Source organism: Stylophora pistillata, chromosome 12, assembly GCF_964205215.1.
Source record: "Stylophora pistillata chromosome 12, jaStyPist1.2, whole genome shotgun sequence".
NCBI classification, from domain to species: Eukaryota; Metazoa; Cnidaria; class Anthozoa; order Scleractinia; family Pocilloporidae; genus Stylophora; species Stylophora pistillata.
Window position 1 is genome coordinate 28,982,858 of NC_142530.1, and position 26,159 is coordinate 29,009,016.

The following is a 26,159-nucleotide window of genomic DNA, read 5'->3' on the forward strand; positions in this document are numbered from 1 at the left end:
TCAGAGTACTTGGTAATCAGATACAATGAAAATATATGAAGTTCATATATTTTGAACTGCAGTATTAGATACGTATGATGCACGATCCTCGCAGTAGATAGCGCTATTTAAGCAATAGCGAAAATCAGACCTGAAAAAAATCAGGTCTGTACGGGATTCGAACCACTGACCTCTGCGATACTAGTGCAGCGCTCTACCAATTGAGCCAACAAGCCAACTGGGAGCAGGCCGTTAAGTTGATTCGTAATAAACCCGTGAAAGTGATAAATCAGATACACAGAAAATATATGAAGTTCATATATTTTGAACTGCCTGATTGATCAACTTAACGGCCTGCTCCCAGTTGGCTTGTTAGCTCAATTGGTAGAGCGCTGCACTAGTATCGCAGAGGTCAGTGGTTCGAATCCCGTACAGGTCTGATTTTCGCTATTGCTTAAATAGCGCTATCTACTGCGAGGATCGTGCATCATACGTACTTGGTAATACTGTAATGAAAATACTAGTCGCACTGATTAGGGGGCATATCCGTTTGGCAGAACATTCTACTGCAGATCAAGAGGTCGCACGGTTGCCCCTTTTCTCATCTCTTTCATCGTTTTTGTCCAGACACAATGGCCTTTTTGTAACTTTTCATCGTGGCGCATCTGTAGATAGTCATTTTTTCTTTCATTTGATATCAGCGCGGTCACTGGCTGTGAAATTCTTCTTAATAAGAGATATCCAGTGGAGAAACAAAACAAAGAAAAAATAAACAAACAAGAAAAAAAGCAATAAGCATCACCTTTGTGGTACCAAACTGAAATATATTCAGTTTTGTGAAAGTATAAATCGAATGAGGTGGAGTCCTTGCTTTTATTCAACTTTATAACTTTATATTATCTGCGAAAAACACTTCTTACAATGATCTACTAACACTACTGAAAAAACACGCATTACGCTACTTACAACACATCTACAACTACTTACACTTAAAAATACTGCGGCACAATACCAATACTTTGTTTGCAGTATCGTAAAATTTTATGTCACGATCGTCGATCGAACTTAAATTATCTCCATTACTTACAATATAAGATACTTAGCACAATACAGTGCCATACAATGCAACTAACCGACGATATAGTCGAGTCCTTGTTTGGATTTTTCTCATGTAAAGTTCTTAAAAGTTTTGGCCTGAAAAGAAAAAGTCAAAAAATCATAAAATTGGGGATTATCTTAGAGGTCTGAGTTACATAATGATGTACCTTATCTTGATGTCACCTCGTGAACCTCAGATTCAACCTTCGAAAAAAGGAACATTGCAACTAGGGCAAAATCACCAACGCTCTGCACTGGCCGGGAATCGAGCCCGGGCCTCCCGCGTGGCAGGCGAGAATTCTACCACTGAACCACCAGTGCGCTCAACGAAATATTACGTTAGAATTAGTGATGGATTGTTAACTGTTAAACGTGCATTAGATCCATGGATTGTCGTCCCTGATTTTCGGTTACCGAGGAAACGAAATAACAAGTTAGGTTGAAGTGATTAACTCATCCAGGACTCACTAATGTCACAATGTTGGCAAGTCAGGCTTTCGCAATGTGACGAGCCACAGAAGTTATCAGGCTAGAGGTATGTAAAGGCTAAGGGATTGAATGAGAAGCATAGAATATGGTTAAAGGCGTTTAACGATTGATTTATGGATGGATTAAAAAGAGGAGAAAAAGCTTCCCCATCATTTTAATCAAAACTTATTAACAAAACTTTAAAGTACTTTTCACTTAAGGATTTTGGGACAGTGTACTCGTAGTCAATATCTTACTGCAGACATACTTGGGGTTTCTAAAATAAACACCATGCATGATTTGCAGTGACGGTTGGATATTCAAATCTTTTTTCGTCCAATTTCATTACTTTCTTCGAAGGAATTCTTTAATTAAATGTTCGGCGTTGGTCTCGGATATTCAAAGAGAGTTGTGGCGTCTCGCGGTTGTCGAATTCTATTTTTTTACCCCGCTTATCACGAGCAAGACCCAAGAGGACGTTATCCAATGTTTTCATCTCATACGGGTAAAAATGTTCCCAAACATAGAACCATATAGAGCTCGTAGAGCACTGTTGGTTCAATGGTAAAGTTCTCGCCTGCCACGCGGGAGGCCCGGGTTCGATTCCCGGCCAGTGCACGTGTAGAGATGTTTTCCCCAAATATTTTTTTTCGTAAGTCAGATACGATTCGGAGAGTCCAAAATATGGACCTGTGCTCCTCTGCAGCCGCCCGACTACAAAATTCGATTTTTTTGCGCCGCATATCACGTGCTATTCACGCGGCGCTTTCATTAAGCTCTTTCCGTCGTCTTTCATGATCTTTTTGACCCGTGGGTGGTTCCTTTCGGAGACAATGCAGGGCTAAACGCATTAGTACTGGAATATGATTTATGACGTCAGCATACAAACGAAATCGCTCAGGGCCAGACTACGTTAAATATTGCACTAAAAAAATCGACTCTTTCTCTTTTCTTACTTTAATCTATCTGCTCCAATATCACCTTTCGGTAAAACTAATACGAATATAGGGCTATTGAAGCAATAAGGTCAGGAAAGGGTCGGACGAGGCAACTGTTTGTAAAGTTTATTTACTGAATGTCTGTAAGATACACAAGATGGAGATTTAGATTATATAACTTGTGTGCATCTGAAACAAGTGACCGAAAATCCTAACAATTATTAATTTGAAACAGTGTGTGTCAATTTGGTGTTCTGTCGCATTTCACTGTCATAATTGGGTAGTCCATGTTAGAGAATCGTTATTACTTTTTTAGCATTTTAATCTCCGACAGCGGCGTGATCGATTTGACTTTGAAATGTTGTCGGCAAATAGACGTAACACATGATATATTTCCTGCTTCCGTAGATACACAAGAACCCGATTTAACGTCAAACAAAAAAATTCAAATTTATTACCTGCAAATTAATGTCAAAGTCTCTCATATCTACTGAGAGGCGGCTTAAAAAGACCATCTATTGTAGCGAGTAGTTATAACCAGTATTAAAACAGTTTGTGCGGAAATAAAAATATTGGATAATGCAACTATTTGAAAACTAACTAAAGGAAATATATTTCAGTCGAGACAAATCATTACCAGTTATGAATAAAGGCTGATATTTTGTAAAGAAACTGTTTGGGGCTGCGTCGGTGGGGGTAACGAAATAATTTGGATATATCAACAAAGTTGACATTACCAGTTATGCCGAACAGTAATAAATCATTAAGGCAAAATTTTACCGAGCTATATTTCCTGAGCAGTCCTCACATAACTTCCGACATTTAGATTTTAATTACGGTTAGGAAATCACACAAAAGAAAAGATTTACTTTCAAACTAATTCGATAAGAAAAAGTTTACCTAACTCTTTAAACTGCAATTCAAAACACCAATGAAAAAGTGATTAAGGATTTCCTGCCCTACCCAGCAAAGTGATGGACATTGTCCTCAAATTTTAAACAGTAATAGATGTTCTATATAACAATCGTATCTCGATCTGTTAATCAGAAGCGATCAGAAGAGGTCCTGGAAAACTGAATAAGCTGGTTTTCAGCATGAGCGATACGAAGTTTGTTTTCTTGGTCCTGCTGATTTCCAGCGTGACAGTTTATGGAACGCTTGCTGGAGCAATCGGAGAGAAGGTTTGCTCACTTAACGTATTTAGTTTTGATGCCTTTTATTCCTTCCTCCTAGGCAAACTGAATTCTCAAGAGAAAGAAAGAAACCATCTCTGTGTCTTCTCTATTGTGGTACAATATCACGATACTACACATTGACATAATGAACACATCTTTTTTCTTAAATTGCGTCTCTGCTCTCTTAGCCTATAACGAAGCAATTATTAATTTGTTTAACTGAGTTTTTCGAATTGAGTATTTTTGAAAATTCCCCCTAAATTCCTTAGCTTTTCTCGATAATATTTGCAGCAGTTTTGAAACATGGAGCGCAATAAAATAGTACTTTTCAATAAGAGGCGAATATATTTTTTATTACTCTCTGTCTTAATCTTTTTTAAAGTACCCCATCAAATTAAGCGCGAGTCTGAATTTCTGATGAGATTAACTTAATGAAACTGATAGCTAGTTGCGAATAGTACCATCAGTTTTAATCATGCAAAAACGACAAAATGTTTCCTGATCGTCCCCTTGGCTACTCAGAGTTCTAAAGAGCGTAAATTAACTAGAAGTAATACGAAATTGAGTTGTCATGGCAACCTGACTCGGAAATAGATTTTATTCGAATGCTACGCTAATCGCTTTTAATTGTCTTGCGGGCAAACGTTGATTTGAATTAAAAATTAATGATGCAAGAAGGCTTTTACAAATTTTTGTTACAGTAAAGGAAGTTAACGTAAGGATTTTCCTTTTTATTCAAACAAAATGTCAGAAATTTCCTCCGGCGCACATAGTCCGCAGCATCTAAAATAGCCAGACCGAAAAAAAAAATTGAGAATCACATGGTCACAGGAGGAAAATAATTCGTAGTTTCGTCGTCAAGTATTCACCACTGCTCAGTGAATGGAGAATCATCGTGAGGAATCTAGGGTTTTCATGATCAATGTATCGGCAAATTTGAAGACAGCCTCTAATAACAATACTTCAAATTTGCTCGCTAGTCATCGGGTGATAGCTTCAGGCTTAAGGAATTATATCCCAGCTTTGGTATCTAGAATAAAATTTGCAACTTGTATCTTCTTCACCTAACCATTCACCTTATTCCAATTCTCGATCCAATTGTTTTTTTTCCAAACACACATGGGTGAATGTAGAAATGATGCATGATCTTCACAAATATTGTTGTAATTCTATCTTTCGTCTTTATTTCAGCGTAGAGAAAAGAGGTCGTTTGGTAAGTTATTAAGGTGAAGTTAGATCAAGTCTCATGGAATGGGTATTTATTTACCAAAGACAAGAGCCAAATGGTAAACGCTATGACCACCCGATTCGCCCTTAATCTACCGCTTATACACCCGATTCGCCCTTAATCTACCGCTTATAAGCGAACGTAATTATTCTCAAATTACCGCATACATGCTGATAAAGTAGGACCTATTTACCTACCGAGAATAGATTACCGAGAACAAAACAAAGGCCAAAACAAAAGAATACAAAGGAAAACAAAACAAAGGAAAACAAAACAAAGGAAATGATTTCAGAATGTCTTCGGTATCGCAGTCGCACTTGACATGTGGCAAGGTTCAAGCGAAAGAGGAAAATTCATCGCTTTTACATATGGTAAAAAGAGATCATGGATAAAATTCCACGCGTGAAGATTACTGAAGAACAGAAAAACATTCTGGAATCATTTCCTTTGTTTTGTTTTGCTTTGTTTTCTTTTGTTTTGGCCTTTGTTTTGCTCTCGGTAATCTAATCTCGGTAGGTAAATAGGTCCTACTTTATCAGCATGTATGCGGTAATTTGGTATAATTAGATTCGCTTATAAGCGGTAGATTAAAGGCGAATCGGGTGCTATGACATCCTACAAAATCTTCTATCATAATTAGGCGATTGATGAATAAATTATGTATTGCAAAACTGGCCTAGAATTAGCATTTTAAGCATCTCTGTGTAATCAAACCATGATATTTCGCCATAAAACAGAAAGCTGATCCCTCTAATGAAATCTTTTGCTTGATTTCAAATTCAGTAAAACCTGATTGTAAGGAAGTGGTTTTACAACGCAACCCCGTGTGTGAAAAGAAAGGTTGTGACGAATATGGCAACCCACAGAAGTATATGTACGAATGTCCCGAAATTCCAGTGATTTGTCCGAAGGTAGTGGTTGATGAGATGGCGGACTGCTGCCCAAAAAAGTGCGGTGAGAAAGTACTGTTAAAGATAGAGTAATAGGCTAAGCTGGTGTGATTAAACTGCTGGAGCCATAGAAACTCACTGATTTGTCTGGAAAGTATGGCAAGTCTGATTCATGAGCCAGCTTTTCGGCCTTGGAAGAATCATATATATATTGAACTATAATAAAGATAGCTTTATCAGAATTAGAGGTAGACTTTGTAGGGGATCACATGATTTTCGAGGGAAACGGAAGCGAGAATAGAGTATGAAGGGGGACTAACGTTGACTGCCAATCAAGTAAAAGTGAGTGGGAGGGGCGTGGGGGGGGGGGTAGTCTTAAGAATGTTATAGAGCCTTATCATAGGATCAGGTAAATTTGATGGTGACGCAACCACAAAGCTCCCCCCCTCCCCATTTGCCCTGCCAGGTCCCTTCAAGGAAGGGATTTTATGAATTGACATGGAAGAAAACCTCTCCTTATTTCTTTTAAAAAAGATCACCCGTTCATTTAAAGACGATTAAAGAGAGTAAGGAAGATGAGTTATTCGATTTTGAATTAAAAAAGTTCGCAACGAAATGCGATTCAAAATCTACAAGAGTGTAATTCTGGGCCGAGTTTGCTGTAAGCCGTATGAGATCTATTCTAAATTTGATTTCCATGGCAGCCTTTATTTCTATTTACTTTTGAGTTACATAAAATTAGCTTAAGAGAACTTTTAACATTTCTCGAAGAACCCGGCTTTGTTGTCTCATAATAGTAAAAACTGTCTCCAGATAGCAAGGGTAGTTATACTCGTTCAAAATGTTTGGACGTAAGCCACCCAGAGAGTAAAGTGACATGAAACCTTTTACTACCTAAACAACTGGGAAAATATCAATAATGATAATATTTGGTATGCTTTTACTTTTTTTCTCCGCGTAGTTTGTAGTCCCAGCGGTGATTCGGATATTCTGTATAAACCTGGAGAGAGATTCACCGCTGTAAAATATGGAAAAAATCTGGATTGCGAATGTGATCCCAACGGAATACCAAGATGTGTAGGACGGATACAAATCATCACTAGTAAGTGATAATCTATCAGTTTTTATCTTTTCTTTTAGGTCCAACGTCTTAAATTTGAAAGGTGATTTCGTTTCCATTCCCTACAGACACAGCTAAGTCAATATACTGAATTGTTGTGAGCCAATTTCTTTTGTTGTACGACTTGGCTTAGCCTCCAAGCCTCGATCTAAGCAAAGGGGAGGTCTATGTGTCTAAAACACTGTATTAACATCTTTAAAGATGGCCTTATCAGCCAGCCCAGGCCATTTCTATACTTATTGTGCCTTGTTTTCATATAATCTTAAAGTAGCTGTCACGTGACATTGCTGAGTGATGGGTATGTAAACTGCCTACCGGACACGTACACGTAGACCCGTTAATAAGCGATAAAAACGTTTGCGGGCGGGAGGCTGGAGATTAAATCAATAATCAGTCGAAAGAGCTTCTGCTGAGTGACTTAGTGACAAAAACAATTATAGTGGTTGAAAACTAATTTTTTTTTTGTCAATCACTTTGTATTTTTAATAGAGTTTTTTTTTTGTTAGTTCCACCAAAAGCGCCACCCAGACCTCCTCCAATCCTTCCTACCGGATTTTCTTCAGAAAGGGATTGGCCATGGGTCTAGGTAAATAAGAGGAAACTGAAAATCCCATTTAGACAATAATATTACTCTTAACAGTACTGAGTGTATGAGTATGATATCGACGACGAAACTTGAACTTCGTTTTATAGATCTCTCGCATCGAGAGAGGACTCATTAAGTTGACTTAATACCCTATTTAGTAGGTCTCTCCCTTCAGGAAGCAATAACATTTGATTGCTGCCGATCAGGCTTGAGAAATACAATTCTTTCACGCTCGGTAAATTAAATTAGTTCTATTCTCTTTGCTTGTGTGTGCATGCGACGAAAGCATTGTTAGACTTGAAATGATCGTTGGTCGAGGACAAAAAAAAGAAAAAAAGAAATAGACTTGGTGGGTTAGGTATAGACCTGACTCTTTCTAAGTGTTTGAACAGTAATTGATCATATGCAGGTGACCACGTGCAATACTGAGATTTATTGCGACGGTCTTCCAATGAAAACTGACTGCTCGCGTGCATATCTTTTGTCTCTCCACAGGAATAAAATGAGAGCTTAAAGGCGTCAGCTTGGTTTCCGAGATCATCGTTAATAATTATAGATACCATGCCAGTATTGATCATTACAAGTGTTCGAATGCAATCAAACTGAACTAATTTGTCGTCTAATGAATAAATGTCGATATATACGGTATGGATGTTATATTGCAGTGACTATTACGCAGAGGTTGGCGCCTTCAGAATGAGGGCGGAATGCTGGAGGGGGGGAGTAGGGCAAGGATTTTAACAAAGTTATTCAGGAGATGGACTGTCCTCCTTTTCACAAGGTCTTGCCGATTTACGAGGAATATTTTTATAAGAGGTTCACTACCAAATGAAGCGTACGCAGCATTATAGTGTCAAACACTAAATACCTTGAATAACTTCCCAAGGATTAACATAAGACTGCTAAAGATGTTACTGTTACAATCAAACAAAATTAACAACAAAATACTGAAACATTAAAACGCATCTAGGAAATCAAAAATTGATTCTATATACCTCTCCGCCATGAAATTCATACAGGAATCGAAATTCCAATGTATACTTTCAATATCTGTTTGGAATTTGTTTGGTTATTTTGGCAAAAATCCACAGCGCAGGCATTCCGATTTTAATTACTTTATTTTTTCATCGTCCTTTTACATTGCTATTAAACACTTTAGTGATACCGATCAGTTGATACCTCCTCGCTGTTTCTGCTCTGGCGCTCTTTTTCAGTGATTTTCTGCAAGTAGAAATCAGGAGAAGGAAATAACTTATGAACATTTATATAGGTTGGGTTCTATTATTTGTGTCAGGTGCAGTTAGAAACATGAGTCCGATATATTATTTTTCTAAGCATCAATTTCTATTTTTCGAATGTATAGGTGAATGATTTTTAGCTCTCTGACCGGAGAATTACCAAAAGACACCATGAAAAGTATTTTTTTATTTCAAGGCGTTTGTCGTGTGGAGTCCGAAACGGATTGAAAAAGTGAGATTGAAAAAATGCGACCTATTTTCATCGAGATTTTTGGTATTTTTTTGGCTTGGTGTTTAAAAATACAAACGCAAACACAAAATCATCGGTCTCAGCAGCGTTATCCTCTCGTCCTACTTCTTTTCTGGCGATGAAGTGTTAACATATCATGCCTTCTGAAGTTTTAGAAAAGCTGAAGAGTTATGTTGGGGATAGCACAAAACTTCGACGCGTTATCCGTAATATTCCTTTAATTTTCGACCATCACAATTGATAGTATGAACACGTCACGAGAAATCGGTTACAAGACGGTGAAAACTGAGAAAGAAAACAAACAAAAGGACGAATAAACAAATGAATACCTAAAAACAAGCGTTAATCGAAATCCTACTCACATTTTGTGCGAACCAAACGATAAAAGGAAGAGTTTACAGCCGCAAGAGCTCGTCGATAAGAACACGTGTGAGAAGCTACAGTCCAAAAACATGTGACCAAACTGTACTTCGTGTATATGTACCGAAACGTAACGCAACAAGAACAACAAGAACAAAGGAAAAACGTCACGGACTAAGTTTAACTAAACAAGTTATTCATACCGAGTAACTAACCTTACTTCATTAGTCACCGCCTCTCTTTGATTTCAAACTACGTTTGTGGTTACCAGGGAAATCAGGCGAGAAAAGTGGAGGTGGTCTGGTAGTGGGTTCAGTAACCTCGATGGCGGGCTCCAAAGTAACAGGTGCACCGGGATCTAAGGGAGACAGACAGAAACGAAAATAACTAAAAGTGAAATAAAGTTAAATACAAGGTATAAAAAGGTTGCAGAAGACATGATAGTGTAATAAATTTGGATAAACTTGTCCTTATTAAGGCCCATAAGAATGAATGTCACGCCGCCCCCGTACAATGACGTCCCCTAGTACTTCATCCCTTAGCTGAATGACCTCACCCCCAGGTTAGTCACTTCGCGCCCAATTGGGCTCATGTCGCCATATATGTGGGTTACAGATCTGTGGCATGCAGGAGGATGTAGCAACATGCGAAATTTGCAAGACGGCATCGCGCTTCATACATTCCTCATACAACACACCTATTCGGCATATTTCGGACAATATCGACGACAAAATTCCTAAACAGGCGAAAATGTGTGAAATGCAGACTTTCGTGTTCTCAATTTGACGTCACATTACCCGCTAGAGCCATTCCATTTTCCTTTTCAGCTCCAAAGCCTAACATGTTGATCTTATGTAACCCTCTGTGTAGAAGTGTTCTGACCATTTCATCAGATAATTGTAATAGGCCGGCATTCTTGAAATGTACTTTTGATTACACCATGAGGGTTGCCCAGACTTGTAGCAGTTATCATGGTCTTTCATGTTTTAAATGAGGCTTTTTTACACTACTAATCCAGGGAACAATCATTTTACTAGAATCAATCAAAGACTGAATATTAGTCTGAAAAAAAATTTTCACTTATTTGTTGATAAAATCATTGTTGACTTAGGTAATGGCTGGGTATTGACCATGTATGAATATGTTTCAGTTGGTGAGTTTGTTCAACAATCACAATATGATTCCTAATCAATTTATTCTCGATTAAAAAAGGTTTGTTTATTTTTTCAGATTATTTAGTACGTGTCTGTTGCTGTTGAGCAACCGCTGTTCAAATTATTCACTTTTGTGAACTGTAGGGTCTATCTATTGTATACAATGTCTTTCAAAATAAAATATGGCGATGAACTGTTTGGAATTGGTTACTACTTTAAACTGTTTAGGATTAAAGTAACTACGAAAGGAAAATATTTTAAATTTAAATCCATTATGTCTGATTTTAATGTTTCCTAAATACTCTTCTCTGCTAATATAAGTTTCAAAACAGAGCAGGAGCTGTTATTATCTAAAAGGGAAGGATATAAATATACTTGAAACAATGTTCATGACAGTGAGATATATATTTGGACAGCAACAGGACCTCCACCTTTAAACCGAAAACAGTGACATGTGTTTGTCTTTAATCTTTAATATATGGCAAGGTTTTGAACCCAAAAACTCTCCCAAGATTCAACTGTCAATTTTCCCCTCAAGCTGCTACACAATTAATTGTGAACTAGTTAGAAGAATTTGGTGTTAGATCAAAATAAACTCTACCTGATAAGTTGGTTATTCTTGTTACCTGCTTTCTGGATAATGGGCATGCGTGCGAGAAAGGGTCACCACTTGCTCCCCACATGTGGCTTTAACGCAGGTGGGACTGACTCTCACGCATGCCACTCCGGCGTCAGTGACTTCCCGGAGTTGCGCGTCTAATCCCAAACTCCCTTAGGTCTAGTGAACCTGGGATTCCATTTTGGCCGCGTTGTCATGCGTTTCCTAGAGATGGCATGCGTGCGTGCAAGGCTCACCCCCTGCTTTGCACTTGTGCCTCAGAGAGCGTTGGGACTGACTCTCACGCATGCCACTCCGGCGTCCGTGATTTCTCGGAGTTGCGGTTCTAGTCCCAAACTCCCTTGGGTCTAGTGAACCTGGGATTCCATTTTGGCCGCGTTGTCATGCGTTTCCCAGAAGTGGAATGCATGCGTGCAAGGCTCACCCCTTGCTTTGCACATGTGCCTCCTAGTGCACAGCCTCTCACTCTCACGCACGCCACTCCGGCGCCCCTGATTTCCCGGAGTTGCGCGTCTATTCACAGGTGTCTATTCACAGGTCCTTTGGGTCTGGTGAAAATAGGATTCCATTTTGGCCGTGTTGTCAGGCGTTTCGTGGAAGTGGCATGCGTGACTGCAACGCTCACCCCTTGCTTCGCACATGTGCCTCACAGTGCACAGCCTCTAACTCTCACGCATGCCACTCCGGCACCCGTGATTTCTCGGAGTTGCACGTCTATTCCCCAACTCCCCTGGGTCTAGTGCACCTGGGATTCCATTTTGGCCGCGTTGTCAGGCGTTTCGTGCAAGTGGCATGCGTCAGTACAAGGCTGACCCCCTTCTTTCGCACAGCATCTGATTCTCACACATGCCACTCCAGCGCCCGTGATTACCCGGAGTTGCACGTCTATTCCCCAACTCCCCTGGGTCTAGTGCACCTGGGACTCCATTTTGGCCGCATTGTCGGGCGTTTCGTGGAGGTGGCATACGTTAGTACAAGGCTGACCCCCTTCTTTCGCACATGTGCCTCATAGTGCAGAGCCTCTGACTCTCACGCATGCCACTCCGGCGCGCGTGATTTCCCGGAGTTGCGCGTCTATTCCCCAACTTTTCTGGGTCTAGTACACCTCGGATTCCATTTTGGCCGCGTTGTCAGGGGTTTCATGGAGGTGGCATGCGTGAGGACCAGGCTGACCCCCTTCTTTCGCACAGCATCTGACTCTCACGCATGCCACTCCGGCGCCCGTGATTTCACGGAGTTGCGCGTCTATTCCCCAACTCCCCTGGGTCTAGTGCAGCTGGGATTCCATTTCGGCAGCGTTTTCAGGCGTTTCGTGGAATTGGCATGCGTCAGTACAAGGCTGACCCCCTTGTTTCGCACAGCCTCTGACTCTCACGCATGCCACTCCGGCACCCGTGATTTCCCGGAGTTGCGAGTCTATTCCTTAACTCCCCTGGGTCTAGTGCACCTGGGATTCCATTTTGGCCCCTTATTAGGCGTTTCGTGGAAGTGGCATGCGTCAGTACCAAGCTGACCCCCTTCTTTCGCACAGCCTCTGACTCTCACGCTTGCCACTCCGGCGCCCGTGATTTCCCAGAGTTGCGCGTCTATTCCCCAACTTCTCTGGGTCTAGTACACCTCGGATTCCATTTTGGCCGCGTTGTCAGGGGTTTCATGGAGGTGGCATGCGTGAGGACCAGGCTGACCCCCTTCTTTCGCACAGCATCTGACTCTCACGCTTGCCACTCTTGCGCCCGTGATTTCCCAGAGTTGCGCGTCTATTCCCCAACTCCCCTGTGTCTAGTGCACCTGGGATTCCATTTTGGCCGCGTTTTCAGGCGTTTCGTGGAAGTGGCATGCGTCAGTACAAGGCTGACCCCCTTCTTTCGCACAGCCTATTACTCTCACGCATGCCACCTCGGCGCCCGTGATTTGCCGGAGTTGCGCGTCTATTCCCCAAATTCCCTGGGTGTAATGCACCTGGGATTCCATTTTGGCCGTGTAGTCAGGGGTTTCGTGGAAGTGGCATGCGTCAGTACAACGCTGACCACCTTCTTTCCCACAGCCTCTGACTATCACGCATGCCACTACAGCACCCGTGATCTCTCGCAGTTGCACGTGTATTCCCCAACTCCCCTCGGTCTAGTGCACCTGGCATTCCATTTTGGCCGCGTTTTCGTGCGTTTCGTGGAAGTGGCATGCGTCAGAACAAGGCTGACCCCCTTCTTTCGCACAGCCTTTAACTCTCACGCATGCCACTCCGGCACCCGTGATTTCCCGGAGTTCCGCGTCTATTCCCCAACTCTCCTGGGTCTAGTGCACCTGGGATTCCATTTTGGCCGCGTTGTCAGGCTTTCGTGGAAGTTGCATGCGTCAGTACAAGGCTGACCCCCTCCTTTCGCACAGCCTCTGACTCTCACGCATGCCACTCCGGCGCCCGTGATTTTCCGGAGTTGCGTGTCTATTCCCCAACTCCCCTGGATCTAGTGCACCTGGGATTTCATTTTGGCCGCGTTGTCAGGCGTTTCGTGGAAGTGGCATGCGTCAGTCAAAGGCTGACCCCCTTCTTTCGCACAGCCTCTGACTCTCACGCATGCCACTCCGGTTCCCGTGATTTCCTGGACTTGCAGGTCTATTCCCCAACTCCCCTGGGTCTAGTGAACCTGGGATTCCATTTTGACCGCGTTGTCAGGCGTTTCGTGGAAGTGGCATGCGTCAGTACAAAGCTGACCCTCTTGTTTTGCACAGCCTCTGACTCTCACGCATGCCACTCAAGCGCCCGTGATTTCCCGGAGTTGCACGTCTATTCCCCAATTCCCCTGGGTCTAGTGCATTTGGGATTCCATTTTGGCCGGGTTGTTAGGCGTTTCGTGGAGGTGGCATGCGTCAGTACAAGGCTGACCCCCTTCTTTCGCACATGTGCTTCATAGTGCACAGTCTCTGACTGTCACGCATGCCACTCCGGCGCCCGTAATTTCCCGGAGCTGCATGTCTATCCCCAACTCTCCTGGGTCTAGTGAAACTGGGATTCCATTTTGGCCGCGTTGTGAGCCGTTTCGTGGAAGTGGCATGCGTCAGTACAAGGCTGACCCCCTTGTTTAGCACAGCGTCTGACTCTCACGCATGCCACTCCGGCGCCCGTGAGTTCCCGGAGTTGCGCGTCTAGTCCCCAACTAACTCCCCTGGTTCTAGTGCACCTGGGATTCCATTCTGGCCGCGTTGTCATGCGTTTCGTGGAAGTGCCATGCGTGACTACAAGGCTCACCCCATTCTTTCGCAAATATGCCTCATAGTGCACAGCCTTTCACTCTCACGCATGCTACTCCGCTGCCCCTGATTTCCCTGAGTTGCGCGTCTATTCCCCAACTAACTCCCCTGGGTCTAATGCATCTGGGATTCCATTTTGGCCGCGTTGTCATCCGTTTCGTGGAAGTGGCATGCGTGTGTACAAGGCTCATCCCCTTTTTTTCGCACGTGTGCCTCATAGTGGACAGCCTCTCACTCTCTCGCAAGCAACTCCGGCGCCCTTGACTTCCCAGAGTTGCGCGTCTACTCCCGAACTAACTCCCCTGGATGTAGCGCACCTGGGATTCCATTTTGGCCGCGTTGTCATGCGTTTCGTGGAAGTGGCGTACGTGATTACAAGGCTCACCCCCTTCTTTTGCACATGTGCCTCACTCTAACGCATGCCACTCCGGCGCCCGTGACTTCCCGGAGTTGCACGTATATTCCCCAACTCCCCTGGGTGTAGTGCACCTGGGATTCCATTTTGGCCGCATTGTCATGCGTTCCGTGAAAGTGGCATGCGTGACTACAAGGCTCACCCCCTTCTTTCGCACATGTGCCTCACTCTTACGCATGCCACTCCGGCGCCCGTAACTTCCCGGAGTTGCGCGTCTATTCCCCAACTCCTGTGGGTCTAGTGCACCTAGGATTCCATTTTGGCCGCGTTGTCATGCGTTTTGTGGAAGTGGCATGCGTGACTACAAGGCTCACCCCATTCTTTCGCACATGTGGCTCATAGTGCACAGCCTCTCACTCTCACGCATGCCACACCGCTGCCCCTGACTTCCCGGAGTTGCGCGTCTATTCCCCAACTAACTCCCCTGGGTCTAGTGTACCTGGGATTCCATTTTGGACGCGTTGTCATACGTTTCGTAGAAGTGGCATGCGTGAGTACAAGGCTTATGCCTTTCTTTCGCACATGTGCCTCATAGTGCACAGCCTCTCACTCTCACGCATGCCACTCCGGCGCGCGTGACCTCCCAGAGTTGCGCTTCTATTCCTCAACTAACTCCCCTGGGTCTAGTGCACTTGGGATTCCTTTTTGGCCGCGTTGTCATGCGTTTCGTGGAAGTGGCGTACGTGATTACAAGGCTCACCCCCTTCTTTTGCACATGTGCCTCACTCTAACGCATGCCACTCCGGCGCCCGTGACTTCCCGGAGTTGCACGTATATTCCCCAACTCCCCTGGGTGTAGTGCACCTGGGATTCCATTTTGGCCGCATTGTCATGCGCTTCGTGGAAGTGTCATACGTGATTACAAGGCCCACCCCCTTCTTTCGCACATGTGCCTCACTCTCACACTTGCCACTCCGGCGCCCGTGACTTCCTGGAGTTGCGCGTCTATTCCCCAACTCCCCTGGGACTAGTGCACCTGGGATTCCATTTTGACCGCGTTGTCATTTGTTTCGCGGAAATGGCATGCGTGACTACCAGGCTCACCCCCTTCTTTCGCACCTGTGCCTCATAGTGAACAGCCTCTCACTCTCACGCATGCCAGTCCACTGTCTCTGATTTCCCGGAGTTGCGCGTTTATTCCCCAACGAGCTCCCCTGGGTCTAGTGAACCTGGAATTTCATTTTGGCCGCGTTGTCTTGCGTTTCGTGGAAATGGCATGCGTGAGTACAAGGCTCACCCCCTTCTTTCGCACATGTGCCTCACTCTCACGCATGCCACTCCGGCGCTCGTGACTTCCCGGAGTTGCGCGTCTATTCGCCAGGTCCCCTGGGTCTGGTGCATCTGGGATTCCACTCTCGCCGCGTCGTCCTGCGTTTCATGGAAGTGGCATGCGTGAGTACAAAGCTCACCCCCTTCTTTCGCACATGTGCCTCATAGTGCACAGCTTCTCACTCTCACGCATGCTATTCCGCTGCCCCTGATTTCCCGGAATTGCGCATCTACTCCCCAACTAACTTCCCTGGATCTAGTGCACCTGGCATTCCATTTTGGCCGCGTTGTCATGCGTTTCGTGGAAGTGGCATGCGTGAGTACAAGGCTCATGCCCTTCTTTCGCGCATATGCCTCATAGTGCACAGCCTCTCCCTCTCACGCATGCCTTTCCGGCGCCCGTGACCTCCCAGAGTTGCGCGTCTATTCCCCAACTAACTCCCCTGGGTCTAGTGCATGTGAGATTCCATTTTGGCCGCGTTGTCATGCGTTTCGTGGAAGTGGCATGCGTGAGTACAAGGCTCACCCCCTTCTTTCGCACATGTGCCTCCTAGTGCACAGCCTCGCACTCTCACGCATGCCACTCCGGCGCCCTTGATTTCCCGGAGTTGCGCGTCTATTCCCCAACTCCCCTGGGTCTAGTGCACCTGGGATTTCATTTTGGCCGCGATGTCATGCGTTTCGTGGAAATGGCATGGGTGATTACAAAGCTCACCCCCTTCTTTCGCACATGTGCCTCACTATCACGCATGCCACTCCGGCGGCCGTGACCTCCCGCAGCTGCGCATGTATTCCCCCAACTAACTCCCCTGGGTCTAGTGAGCCTGGGATTCCATTTTGGCCGCGTTGTCATGCATTTCGTGGAAGTGGCGCGCGTGATTACAAGGCTCACCCCCCTCTTTCGCACATGTGCCTCACTCTGACGCATGCCAGTAGTATGAAAAATAATGGCTGAGCTCATTTTCGATTTTGGTTAAGAATTTGATTTTGGATTTTGGTTAAAATTATCTTTTACGATAATTTTTAACCAAAAAACATCCTTTTACGATAAATTATTGCATGGCTACGATAATTTAGTACCTCTTTAAGCAGAGTTCTAACTCAAAATGGATAAATTATCGCGTGATTACGATAATTTAGTATCCCTTTAAGCGGAGATCTGGCTCATTTTCGTTAAATTATCGTACTGTCACGATAATTTAGTACAAAATCATCTTTTCGCTTTATTTCATAATAATTCAAATTATTCAGACCGGCTGGCGTTCGAATGAGTGTGTTTTCACTCTGTTTGAAAGAATAATTCGTTTGTCATCATCGGCGGACAAGGCGACTTTGTTAATCTCCTCCATACCCATCTCATGCTTTCGACCTCTGAGGGTATTTATCTTTCGATACTGTTTTCCACCACCAAACAGACATCTCTCATAGTCATCCAAGCTCATGGTACTCTCCACAACTCCCGTCTTCACTCCCTTACACTTCTTCTTCTCATCTCCTCCATCAAACATCTTGTAACTGTACAGCTTCGCCCTCAGACCGACAAACTTCTCAATGATTTTTCCACCCGCCTCATCCTTGAACTTTCCAATAACTTTCTTGTTCACCCCAGTTGGTATCCCAGAAGAATGCTCCTTTGGAATGTTGCTCGTGTCAAACAGAGAATCCACGTCATTAATTATATCTTTGTAAAAATCTTCGGTCTGAGTCTCATAGCAAAGAGTGTCAGTGTCGGTGAAGAGAAGCTCTGCTCTGTCTCCGTATTTGGATTTGATGTAGTTGTAATGAAAATCATACATCAGAGTCTTGCTGAGATCGAGGATACACATTCCGAGATAGAGAGGTTTGTTGAAGAGAATTTGTGTCTTTCTCATCTCAATCGTGCAGAGATTCTCAGAGAAGATGGTGCAGTGTTTGAAGTTGACCTTATTTACCAACTTCTCCGCCTTCTCTTCTGAGTTGACAAGTCTCACATCAACCCGTTTCCGAATATTCTCCATCGTCTTACCATATACAGAGTTGTTCATGAGTTTGAAAAAGTCTTTCTCAAAATCGTTATCAGCCTTAGCTCTCAACTCTGTGTTCAAATCGATATACTTTTTCATCCAAGGACTCTCTTCAAACCTGATGATGCGGTGAATCTTTCCGATCTTAGCACCAAGACTCATGTAAAGCTTCAGTCTCACGGTGAATGATGTACTTCTTTTTACCATTCAAGGTGCAGACCAGCTTATGAACTTTACCAACCAACAAGTTCTCAGGAGCGAGGGGGTAGTCGTCAAAGTGATCGTACAGCTCTTTGTCGATAGGAAGCAAGTCAACCTTAAGAATACAAGGAAAATTCTTCCAATCTTCAAAGTCTTTCTCATCTACCCATTTGAAACCATGCGTTGGTAGACTCTTACTCATCGCCCAACCATAGAGGTTGTTTGCGTCAAGATATGTGATAAACTTTGAAGGTTTGCTCTTGTCAAACTTCTCACCCATGTATCTGTTGTTGGCTTTCGAGTATCTTTTCGTAACCATCGAAACCCCTCCACGAATACCCTTCTCAAACATATGCAACATATTTACATCACTCAACAGCTCAAGCTCTATCCCAGTCATCTTGAGACATGCATCCCAAGCCAACCCAGGTGCGGTGTAGTACCAACAGGGGTCGAGGTCGTAGTTCTCCTTACAAACCTTTCGAAAGTTTTCAAAAACGTCGCAGAGAAGGAGAACAACACTTCGATTATAGAGATTGTGATAATCTCGCATCGTCTTCATTCCAAAGGTTCTCCATACTTCTTGCGCGTGGTTATACTCTTCTTCAGAGATACCACTACCGCTGAGAACAGAGAAGAAAGCTTCAATCGGCGGAAGTTTAGTCTCATCAAGTCTATCGATAGAATTCAACCACTTGTAATTAAGGGTAGACACCCTTTCTCTTCAACAGATCAAGCTTCTCTCCATCGAAGTATCTTCCGATATTCTCAAAAGAGTCACCACTTTTGGTGAGGTTGTTGACAAGCTGGCCAAGATAAGAAGCCATAAATTTGAAGCTGTCAATGAACCTCAACTCTCTCTTAACATCAACGTCTTTCCCTCTCTTTTTATCGAAAACTTGTCAACCACAACACTCTTTTTGAAGCTGATGTATTTTTCTTCGTTGTTGGGAATGCAATCAATGTCACCCTCTGAAACGCCGAGATTACTAATGAAGAGATGCGCGTCATAGTTTGCCAAGTTGTGGAAGACAACAGGAGTGAATTTCGGACGTCGGAATCTCAGGTTGCAACTGTTATGTGCAGCTCCTCGAAATTTGCCGGTATAATGACAATGATCACGAACTTTTTCATCTCCCTTCTTGAAATGTTCTCCGCAGATCCAACAACACATCGCGTTTTCAAATATTTCAACATCGTCTGTGAAGATCATCTCTTTTGCGGGATGGTTTTTGTATATTGCCTTAACCTCCTTTTCAAGCATGTTAACAAATATCTGTGCAACATCCTCATCCTCAGACTTTGCTGTGTACTCAACCAGTTTCGAATACCTGTCATCATAAGAGCACTTGACAAAGTAGCAAAAACTCACTGGGATATGTTTCTGTTTCTTTTCAGTATAACACTCCTTAGGATTCGGGTGAATGGTGTGCAAAGGTTTGATGATCGACTCAAAGTCAGCATAGATGACGAACGGCATATCCATCTTCTTGTGGTGGTTTTTGAAAGGGAGAGAAGTCCCATCCTTTGACATCTTCTCTCTCACAGCCTCATGTTCTCGACAGAGTTTAATATGTGTGTCTAACACTTTCTGAGAACTGAAAAAATTAAGACATCTCTAACAGATAAACTTCTTGTTGGTACTCCCATTCGATATGAGTCGACTTAGATTTTTGATGAGACAGTAATACTTTTCCTTTTCATCATTACTAGTAATGAGAAGAAGATGAATGCGGGGTTTGCTACTCTCAACGTTGCTCACTCTCAAGGGTTTGAGACCACCTTCATACATGTAGACGTTGATAGCAAGACTTGGATTCAGAGTTTCAAAGCGGTGAATGCTCTTCACCTTCATTGGAAACTTAATCCCATGCCACACAAGCTTCTTTGCCTGCTCTCTCAGTGTTTTTGAGATACGCTCTTGGTTCTTTTCCACAGGATTCAAAGCTCTTGTGACACACCATTTGAAACATTCATCATCCTCATTCTTCATGTTTATGATAGCCTGCTTATTTGCGAGATGTTTTGGTAGCTTAATGAACGAAGAGCCTCTCAAAGGGTTGTATTTCACTGTATGCAAATCCAACCCCGCAATCGAATGTACAACCCAACCGCTCCCCTCTCTTGTAAACGTAGCCAAACTCTCCATCATTTTGTCAACACATTTCTGATAAAGCTCTTCTCGATCAGTCTCTTGAAATACAATCTCCACGAAAGAGGTAAAATATGCAGGCTTTATCACAGTCTCACCCGTCGTAATGTTTGTCTTTGACATGTTACACCTCAGGGTGAGATTCATCTTGATACTCTTCTGCGTTAATAGAAAATCGATAACGGTCGGTTTTACAGCCTGAAGAAAATCTACCGGCCCATAACCTCCCACCCCATCAATCGTGTACTGATTTGCAAGCCCTTTCAATGAAGATCTGCTCTCAACAGATTTGAAACGATGCCGTCTCAATAAGTCAATGAGCTCTGCTCTTCGTAGTCTCGAGTAGCCATGAAGACCACTCTCTTTTGCAATCCGACGAAGTTGTGAAACAGTGTTTTTCTCCACAACCCCCTCCTCAATGAAATTAACAATCCCTCTTGAACTCAACAAGTCAATGAGCTCTGCTTTTCGAAGTCTCGAGTAGCCGCGAAGGTTCCTCTCTTTTGCAATCTGACGAAGTTGCACAACAGTTTTTTCTCCATTGTATATCTATTATGGTGTAAATATTTTTTTAAAATATTTTTGTTTACCATTTTTTTTTACTATTTTCATCACTCGTTTCAAGTGATGAAAACTCTCATTGAAAAATCTTTCAATGAGAGTGTGTTTAACGCTTTACTCTTTCAAACGGTAAGCTTCGAAACGGAGAGCAAATTTCCTTCCATCAAGTGTAATGAAGTTTCTTATACTCTCTTTGCGTGATCTCAACCTCGCTGGAAACATTCCAGGGTTTACATTGAAGTGTTTCGCAGCAGCACTGATTGAGGGGAAAACGAGTTCTTCCCCTTCTGAATCTGTAGGTTGAAGTGTTACTTTTTCCTCACACCAATATGTCTTGCGCGAGGAGGTGGAGGATTTCTAATCAGTTCAATCAACTCTCCTTTATTCTTCTTGGAATATCCTTGCACTCCAATCTCTTTTGCTTTTTCGATGAGTTCGTTTTTTGACAGAGTTTCAAGATAATCCAACTCGGGTGGATTTTTGATCAGATCAATCAACTCTTTTTGTCAAGCAAATAACATCGTTGCAGTCCCATCTCCTTTGCCTTTCTCAAGAGTGCACGCTTTGAAAAATACTCAAGCTTATCCCTCTTGTTTATTATCAAACATTTTTTTTTAAACCATTTTCTTTTTTTTTTTTCATACCCCCTGAAGTTCTCTCTCATCAATCCATGAGTTGAATTTTTCTGGGTAACCACTCCACTTCACGAAAGCTTTCCCTTTACTCCTTCGAATAACCTTCTCAATGCGGAAAACATCCTGCTTTGCTCTCAACATCTCCTGTTCGTAGAAAGAACCTTTGATCTCTTCCCCGAGCAGATCCCTCAACTTGTAAGTGATCGGGTTGGAATATTGCACCTCGTCAAGGACGAAAATCTCCTCTGTCCAATTCGGGGTAAATCCTTAATCAAACACTTTTCGCTTGAATTTGGAGATTCGAACATGATCACCAACCACAAACTTTGGTTTCTCTCGCAACCCGCTCAGATCACCATAGAGTTTTAGAAAGACGGTATTCTCATTATTTTTCTTGGAAGCCTCTGCCGGAGTCATGCCGATTGATCTATGTTTTTGATTGTTGTACTTCTTGACAGTCTTTGGCAGAATGTTGAGATACTGTGTGTTGTTCTGAATGGTAAACTGCTTCCACATCTCCGTTTTGATCGTTCGATTCCACCTCTCACAGACAGACGATTTCTCCTCATTCTCTGCCGAGTACATCTCAACACCTTCAGCTTTCATCAGATCTTTAACATGAATGTTGTAAAACTCCAAACCCTTGTCAACCCAGAGTCTCTTCGGTCTTCTCCCTCCAGCAAAAACCTTTCTGAACCCCTCCGAAACACTCTCACCCTTCTTGTTCTTCAACGGAACGATCCAGCCGTATTTGCTGAGGACATCCAAAACCATCAACAGATATCTAAAACCCTCATTCCATCTGCTGAATTTCTGCATCTCAACCAAGTCGGAGCACCAAATCTCATCGATTCCTTTAACAATAACGCGTCGCTTTCTAAAGTTTCGCCTCACCGGTCTGTGCAACTCCTCTGCTAATTCCTCTTGCCAATCTTTGGCAGAATGCCAACCCTTCAGTGAGTGAACTTTTTTTTTTCCCCACACCCAGACCAAGCTTCTGCTTGGTATTGATGATGTTTCTCGCAGCCCAATGCCCACCCTGTCTCTCACCTTTTGGAATCGCATCGAGAGCTTTAACCATCTTACGGTCAGCCGCATTCTTACACTTCTTTGGGTCTGTCTTGTTTGCACAGACGCTGTAATCGACGTCGTGTTGCATAGCGACAGCGTCAGTCGGTCCTCTTGGCTTATCAAAAATCTCCAAAATCTCACCCGTCTGAGGGTTATACCTCACTTGATTTGCAAGGTCGTTGTACGGTCCTGTATACTTATGACCTGGAAGAGTCCAACCCTTCTTCGGTTTTGGTAGATTTCCGATAGCTTTGTGAATATCGAAGGATCCTCCTTGATAAAGAGGGTGTGTCGGATCATTAACACCATCGGAGCATACATTGACATTGGTAACACTTCATTAACATCATAAACTCTCCCTCCGATTTTTGTACTCATATCATTAGCAAAAGAATCGATTGCTTGATCGAGATATTTGTTTGCTGTTTGCTTCATCTTCCTCTTTCCATAGTTAGAATTGACAGCCTTTGCAAGACCGTACTGTCCGAGATTAGTCAACCCCTTCATCCCCATCTCAAGCAATGAGGTGCTAGTCCTTCCTACATCATCAAAGAGCGCCCCGCCTTTTTTTTCACTAGGAAACCTTACCTTTGTAATACCACACTCTGCACACTTCGATTTAATTATCGGACGACCGTTTTTTGCAATCTCCCGTCTTTCGCTCCCGGGTACGGACTCAGTCTTTTTTCTCTATTTGACACAATAACTCTTCATCTCTTGAAAAAGCGTTAGATTTTTTCATCGAAATTTCTCATACATGTCTCCTTCGCCTTGTCGAGGAAAAGAAATTCAAAAGGTTTCAGTCTTGAGAACAGATCTGGCTCAAAACTATACTCACTAGCGATCGGAGCGCGATGGCGATTCATTGCAGGTTTGAACAGGATGAGATGAGAACAGTTCAATCTGATGTCGACAGGAGTCTTGTGATATGATTGACTCAGATACACCGGTGAGATTAAATGATGCCTTCCATCAACGAAATGCTTCAAGATCTTATTCTGCACGTCATTAGGAGCAGCGATGAGGTCGTCGAAAATCACAACCTTCCTGCCCCCTCTTGGATACTCTGTTGTTTCAAGAATTTCATCAGGATTCATCAGATGCAACACATCATACCCAAGTTTCTGTGAGTGTCGATGCATAATCTTTTGAAGATCTTGTATCAACTCTTGGTGAATGTTTGGAGTATAGATAAAAATCTGATCGTAAATGACCAGCGGCTCTCTCAACATGTACATGAGCGTGTTTGTCTTTCCACACCCACTCGGACCAGCGATGAGCATCCTATACTCTTCATCAAGAAAGTCAACACCGGGTGCTCTTCTCTTTCGATTTCCGTTTGAACTCTCTCTAGTCAATTTTGGAATGTTAACCATTTTGCTTATTCTACAAGTATCGCTGAAAATTTAACTGTTGAATTTGTGAAGAGTGAAAGCGAAAGCAACACTTATCTCTGAAGAGTAAGTGTCATTGCAAATGCAAATACAAAAAAGCAAAAGAAACACTTATCTCTGAAGAATAAGTGTCAACAATGCAAAAGCGAAAGAGACACTTATCTCTGAAGAATAAGTGTCATTGCAAATGCAAATGCAAAAAGCGAAAGCAACACTTATTCTTCAGAGATAAATGTCCACTTGCTTTTTTCAAAAAAAAATGTTTTAAAGAAAATGTTTGATAATAACAACAATAACAATGCAACTCACAAGTATCAAAAAGCTTAACAAAGAGAATGTTATCTTCAACGAAGCCGTTGTCAACCAATATGGTAGTAAAAGTAGCAATATTGAGGTGAAGAATGGTTGGGGAGAAAATACACCAGGACCGTTGGTGATTGAGTCTCCTCTCCTCTTCTCTTTCGGTGTGCAAAAGAGTTTGGATAAAGCTGGTAATCTCACCGGTTACTCAATCCCCACCTATCTCTGGGGTGTTCTCGATCAACCATCACGAAAAGAGTTTGACTTTTATGATGGATTGAAAAAGATTGAAGATCTGTGTTATGAACATCTTGAGAATCTTTATGGACCTGAAATTCCAGAAATGTTGAAACTCCCCTTGATTGAGAGAGAGGGAAAAGCCCCCATTCTTTATTCAAAGCTCATCTTCTCCAAGAAGACGCAGAATATACACACACTTTTCCGATCAAGAGAGAACGCAAAAGAGAATCCACTTGATTATCATGATCAATATTGTAAAGTGAAGATGGAGTTGATAATCGATTCGATCTATATTAGTGATGAAGCTGTAACGGTGCAGATCAAGGTGAATGACATCTTTGTCAAACCACTACCACAGAGGCAGCCGTTGGTCAGCCTTTCATCTGATGAAGAAGATGAAGAAGAAGGTTATGAGGCAGGGCCTACTGTCTACTAAATAGAAGACTGCACTTTCCTCTTTTGAAACGAAAGAGGAAAGTATTTCATCCATTATGAAACCTCATTAAGCTCGAAGCGTGTTTTATACTGCTTAAGTACTTTAGTCGATTGAAAGATTGGACACAGATCTGTGATTGTATCATCGATAAGTCTCACCTCATTGAGAAACGATGCACTGTCGAACGGTCTTCCTCTCAGATAGGACCTCAGTTCAGTCAAGATCTTCTCATAGGTTGTAAAGGCGAATTTACTCATATCGATCTTTCTGTCGAACTTTTTTACATCTGTGAAAGTCTTGAGAAGGAGGCCGGTGCCTGTTATTGCAGCAAGCGGGATTGGGTTCATGGTTATCCCTCCAACTATCCCTCCGATAACGATGAGCATGGTGCTTCCCAGGTTACAGAGAAGACTCTTTCGTTTGAAGCTCTTGAAGATCTTCCTCGAGCACCACCACTTCTTGTGATAGTGTTTGTAAAGGGCTTTGAGCTCATCGATCTTCTCCTCTCCGATAGAGTAGTCGATGTGATTGAAGTTGAAAATGGTTGCGTCAGTCATTTTATTATGAACATCCCATAATAAAATTAGCTTTTTCATTACTAGCGTATGAATAATCAATCCTGCTTCACAATCATCAGATAGCTGTCATCAGTTCCATCGAGTTGAACAGAGTTGTTATCTGTCGTTATGCTCAGCGATGTGTTCACTTGGAAATATAATAGAACGGTATTAGCTAGTGTCTTCCAAGTATTTTTTGTGTTGGGTAGCGCTTCCAATATACCGTTTGCTGTGGTCAAGAACGGATTGCTCAAGATGAATCTGAGATGTGATAGATGTTTAGACTTGATACCATCGGTGTATGTGATCAGGTACATACCAGCGTTTTTGATTATGAGTTTTGTGTTGTCTGAACCGTTCACTGTGAAATCAGCGTTAGCGCTCTGTGATGCATATGTGGTATGATATGATGCTCCATTTATGTAGAATCTTGCCTGTGATGAAGTGTCATGAGCACAGTTTCCTCGATACCAGATCTTTCTTGTTGTGTTTGTCAACGCTGTTTTGGTTGCTCTTGCATTGATCTTTGTCTGTAATGTTGTTTTAATATCATCGACATATTTCTTTGTGGCTGGG

General features: G+C 42.9%; 2 protein-coding genes and 2 non-coding genes across 4 annotated transcripts; 2 read left to right on the forward strand and 2 right to left on the reverse strand.

Annotated features, from left to right (window-relative positions):
- Positions 1–1,327: 1,327 nt before the first annotated feature.
- Positions 1,328–1,398, reverse strand: Trnag-gcc (transfer RNA glycine (anticodon GCC)). The gene has a single exon. It is a non-coding gene; the product is annotated as a tRNA-Gly (tRNA).
- A 694-nt stretch (positions 1,399–2,092) lies between these two features.
- On the forward strand, positions 2,093–2,163 carry Trnag-gcc (transfer RNA glycine (anticodon GCC)). The gene has a single exon. It is a non-coding gene; the product is annotated as a tRNA-Gly (tRNA).
- Positions 2,164–3,504: 1,341 nt separating this feature from the next.
- On the forward strand, positions 3,505–8,130 carry LOC111335703 (uncharacterized). The gene is made up of 6 exons (XM_022941693.2): positions 3,505–3,664; positions 4,850–4,871; positions 5,670–5,840; positions 6,738–6,878; positions 7,403–7,482; positions 7,978–8,130. The coding sequence occupies exons 1-5, from the start codon at positions 3,578–3,580 to the stop codon at positions 7,480–7,482; spliced, it is 501 nt and encodes a 166-aa protein (XP_022797428.1). The 5' UTR covers positions 3,505–3,577; the 3' UTR covers positions 7,978–8,130.
- A 9,150-nt stretch (positions 8,131–17,280) lies between these two features.
- LOC111335684 (uncharacterized) lies at positions 17,281–18,135 on the reverse strand. The gene has a single exon (XM_022941672.1). The coding sequence runs from the start codon at positions 18,133–18,135 to the stop codon at positions 17,281–17,283; it is 855 nt and encodes a 284-aa protein (XP_022797407.1).
- Between the last annotated feature and the right edge of the window lie 8,024 nt (positions 18,136–26,159).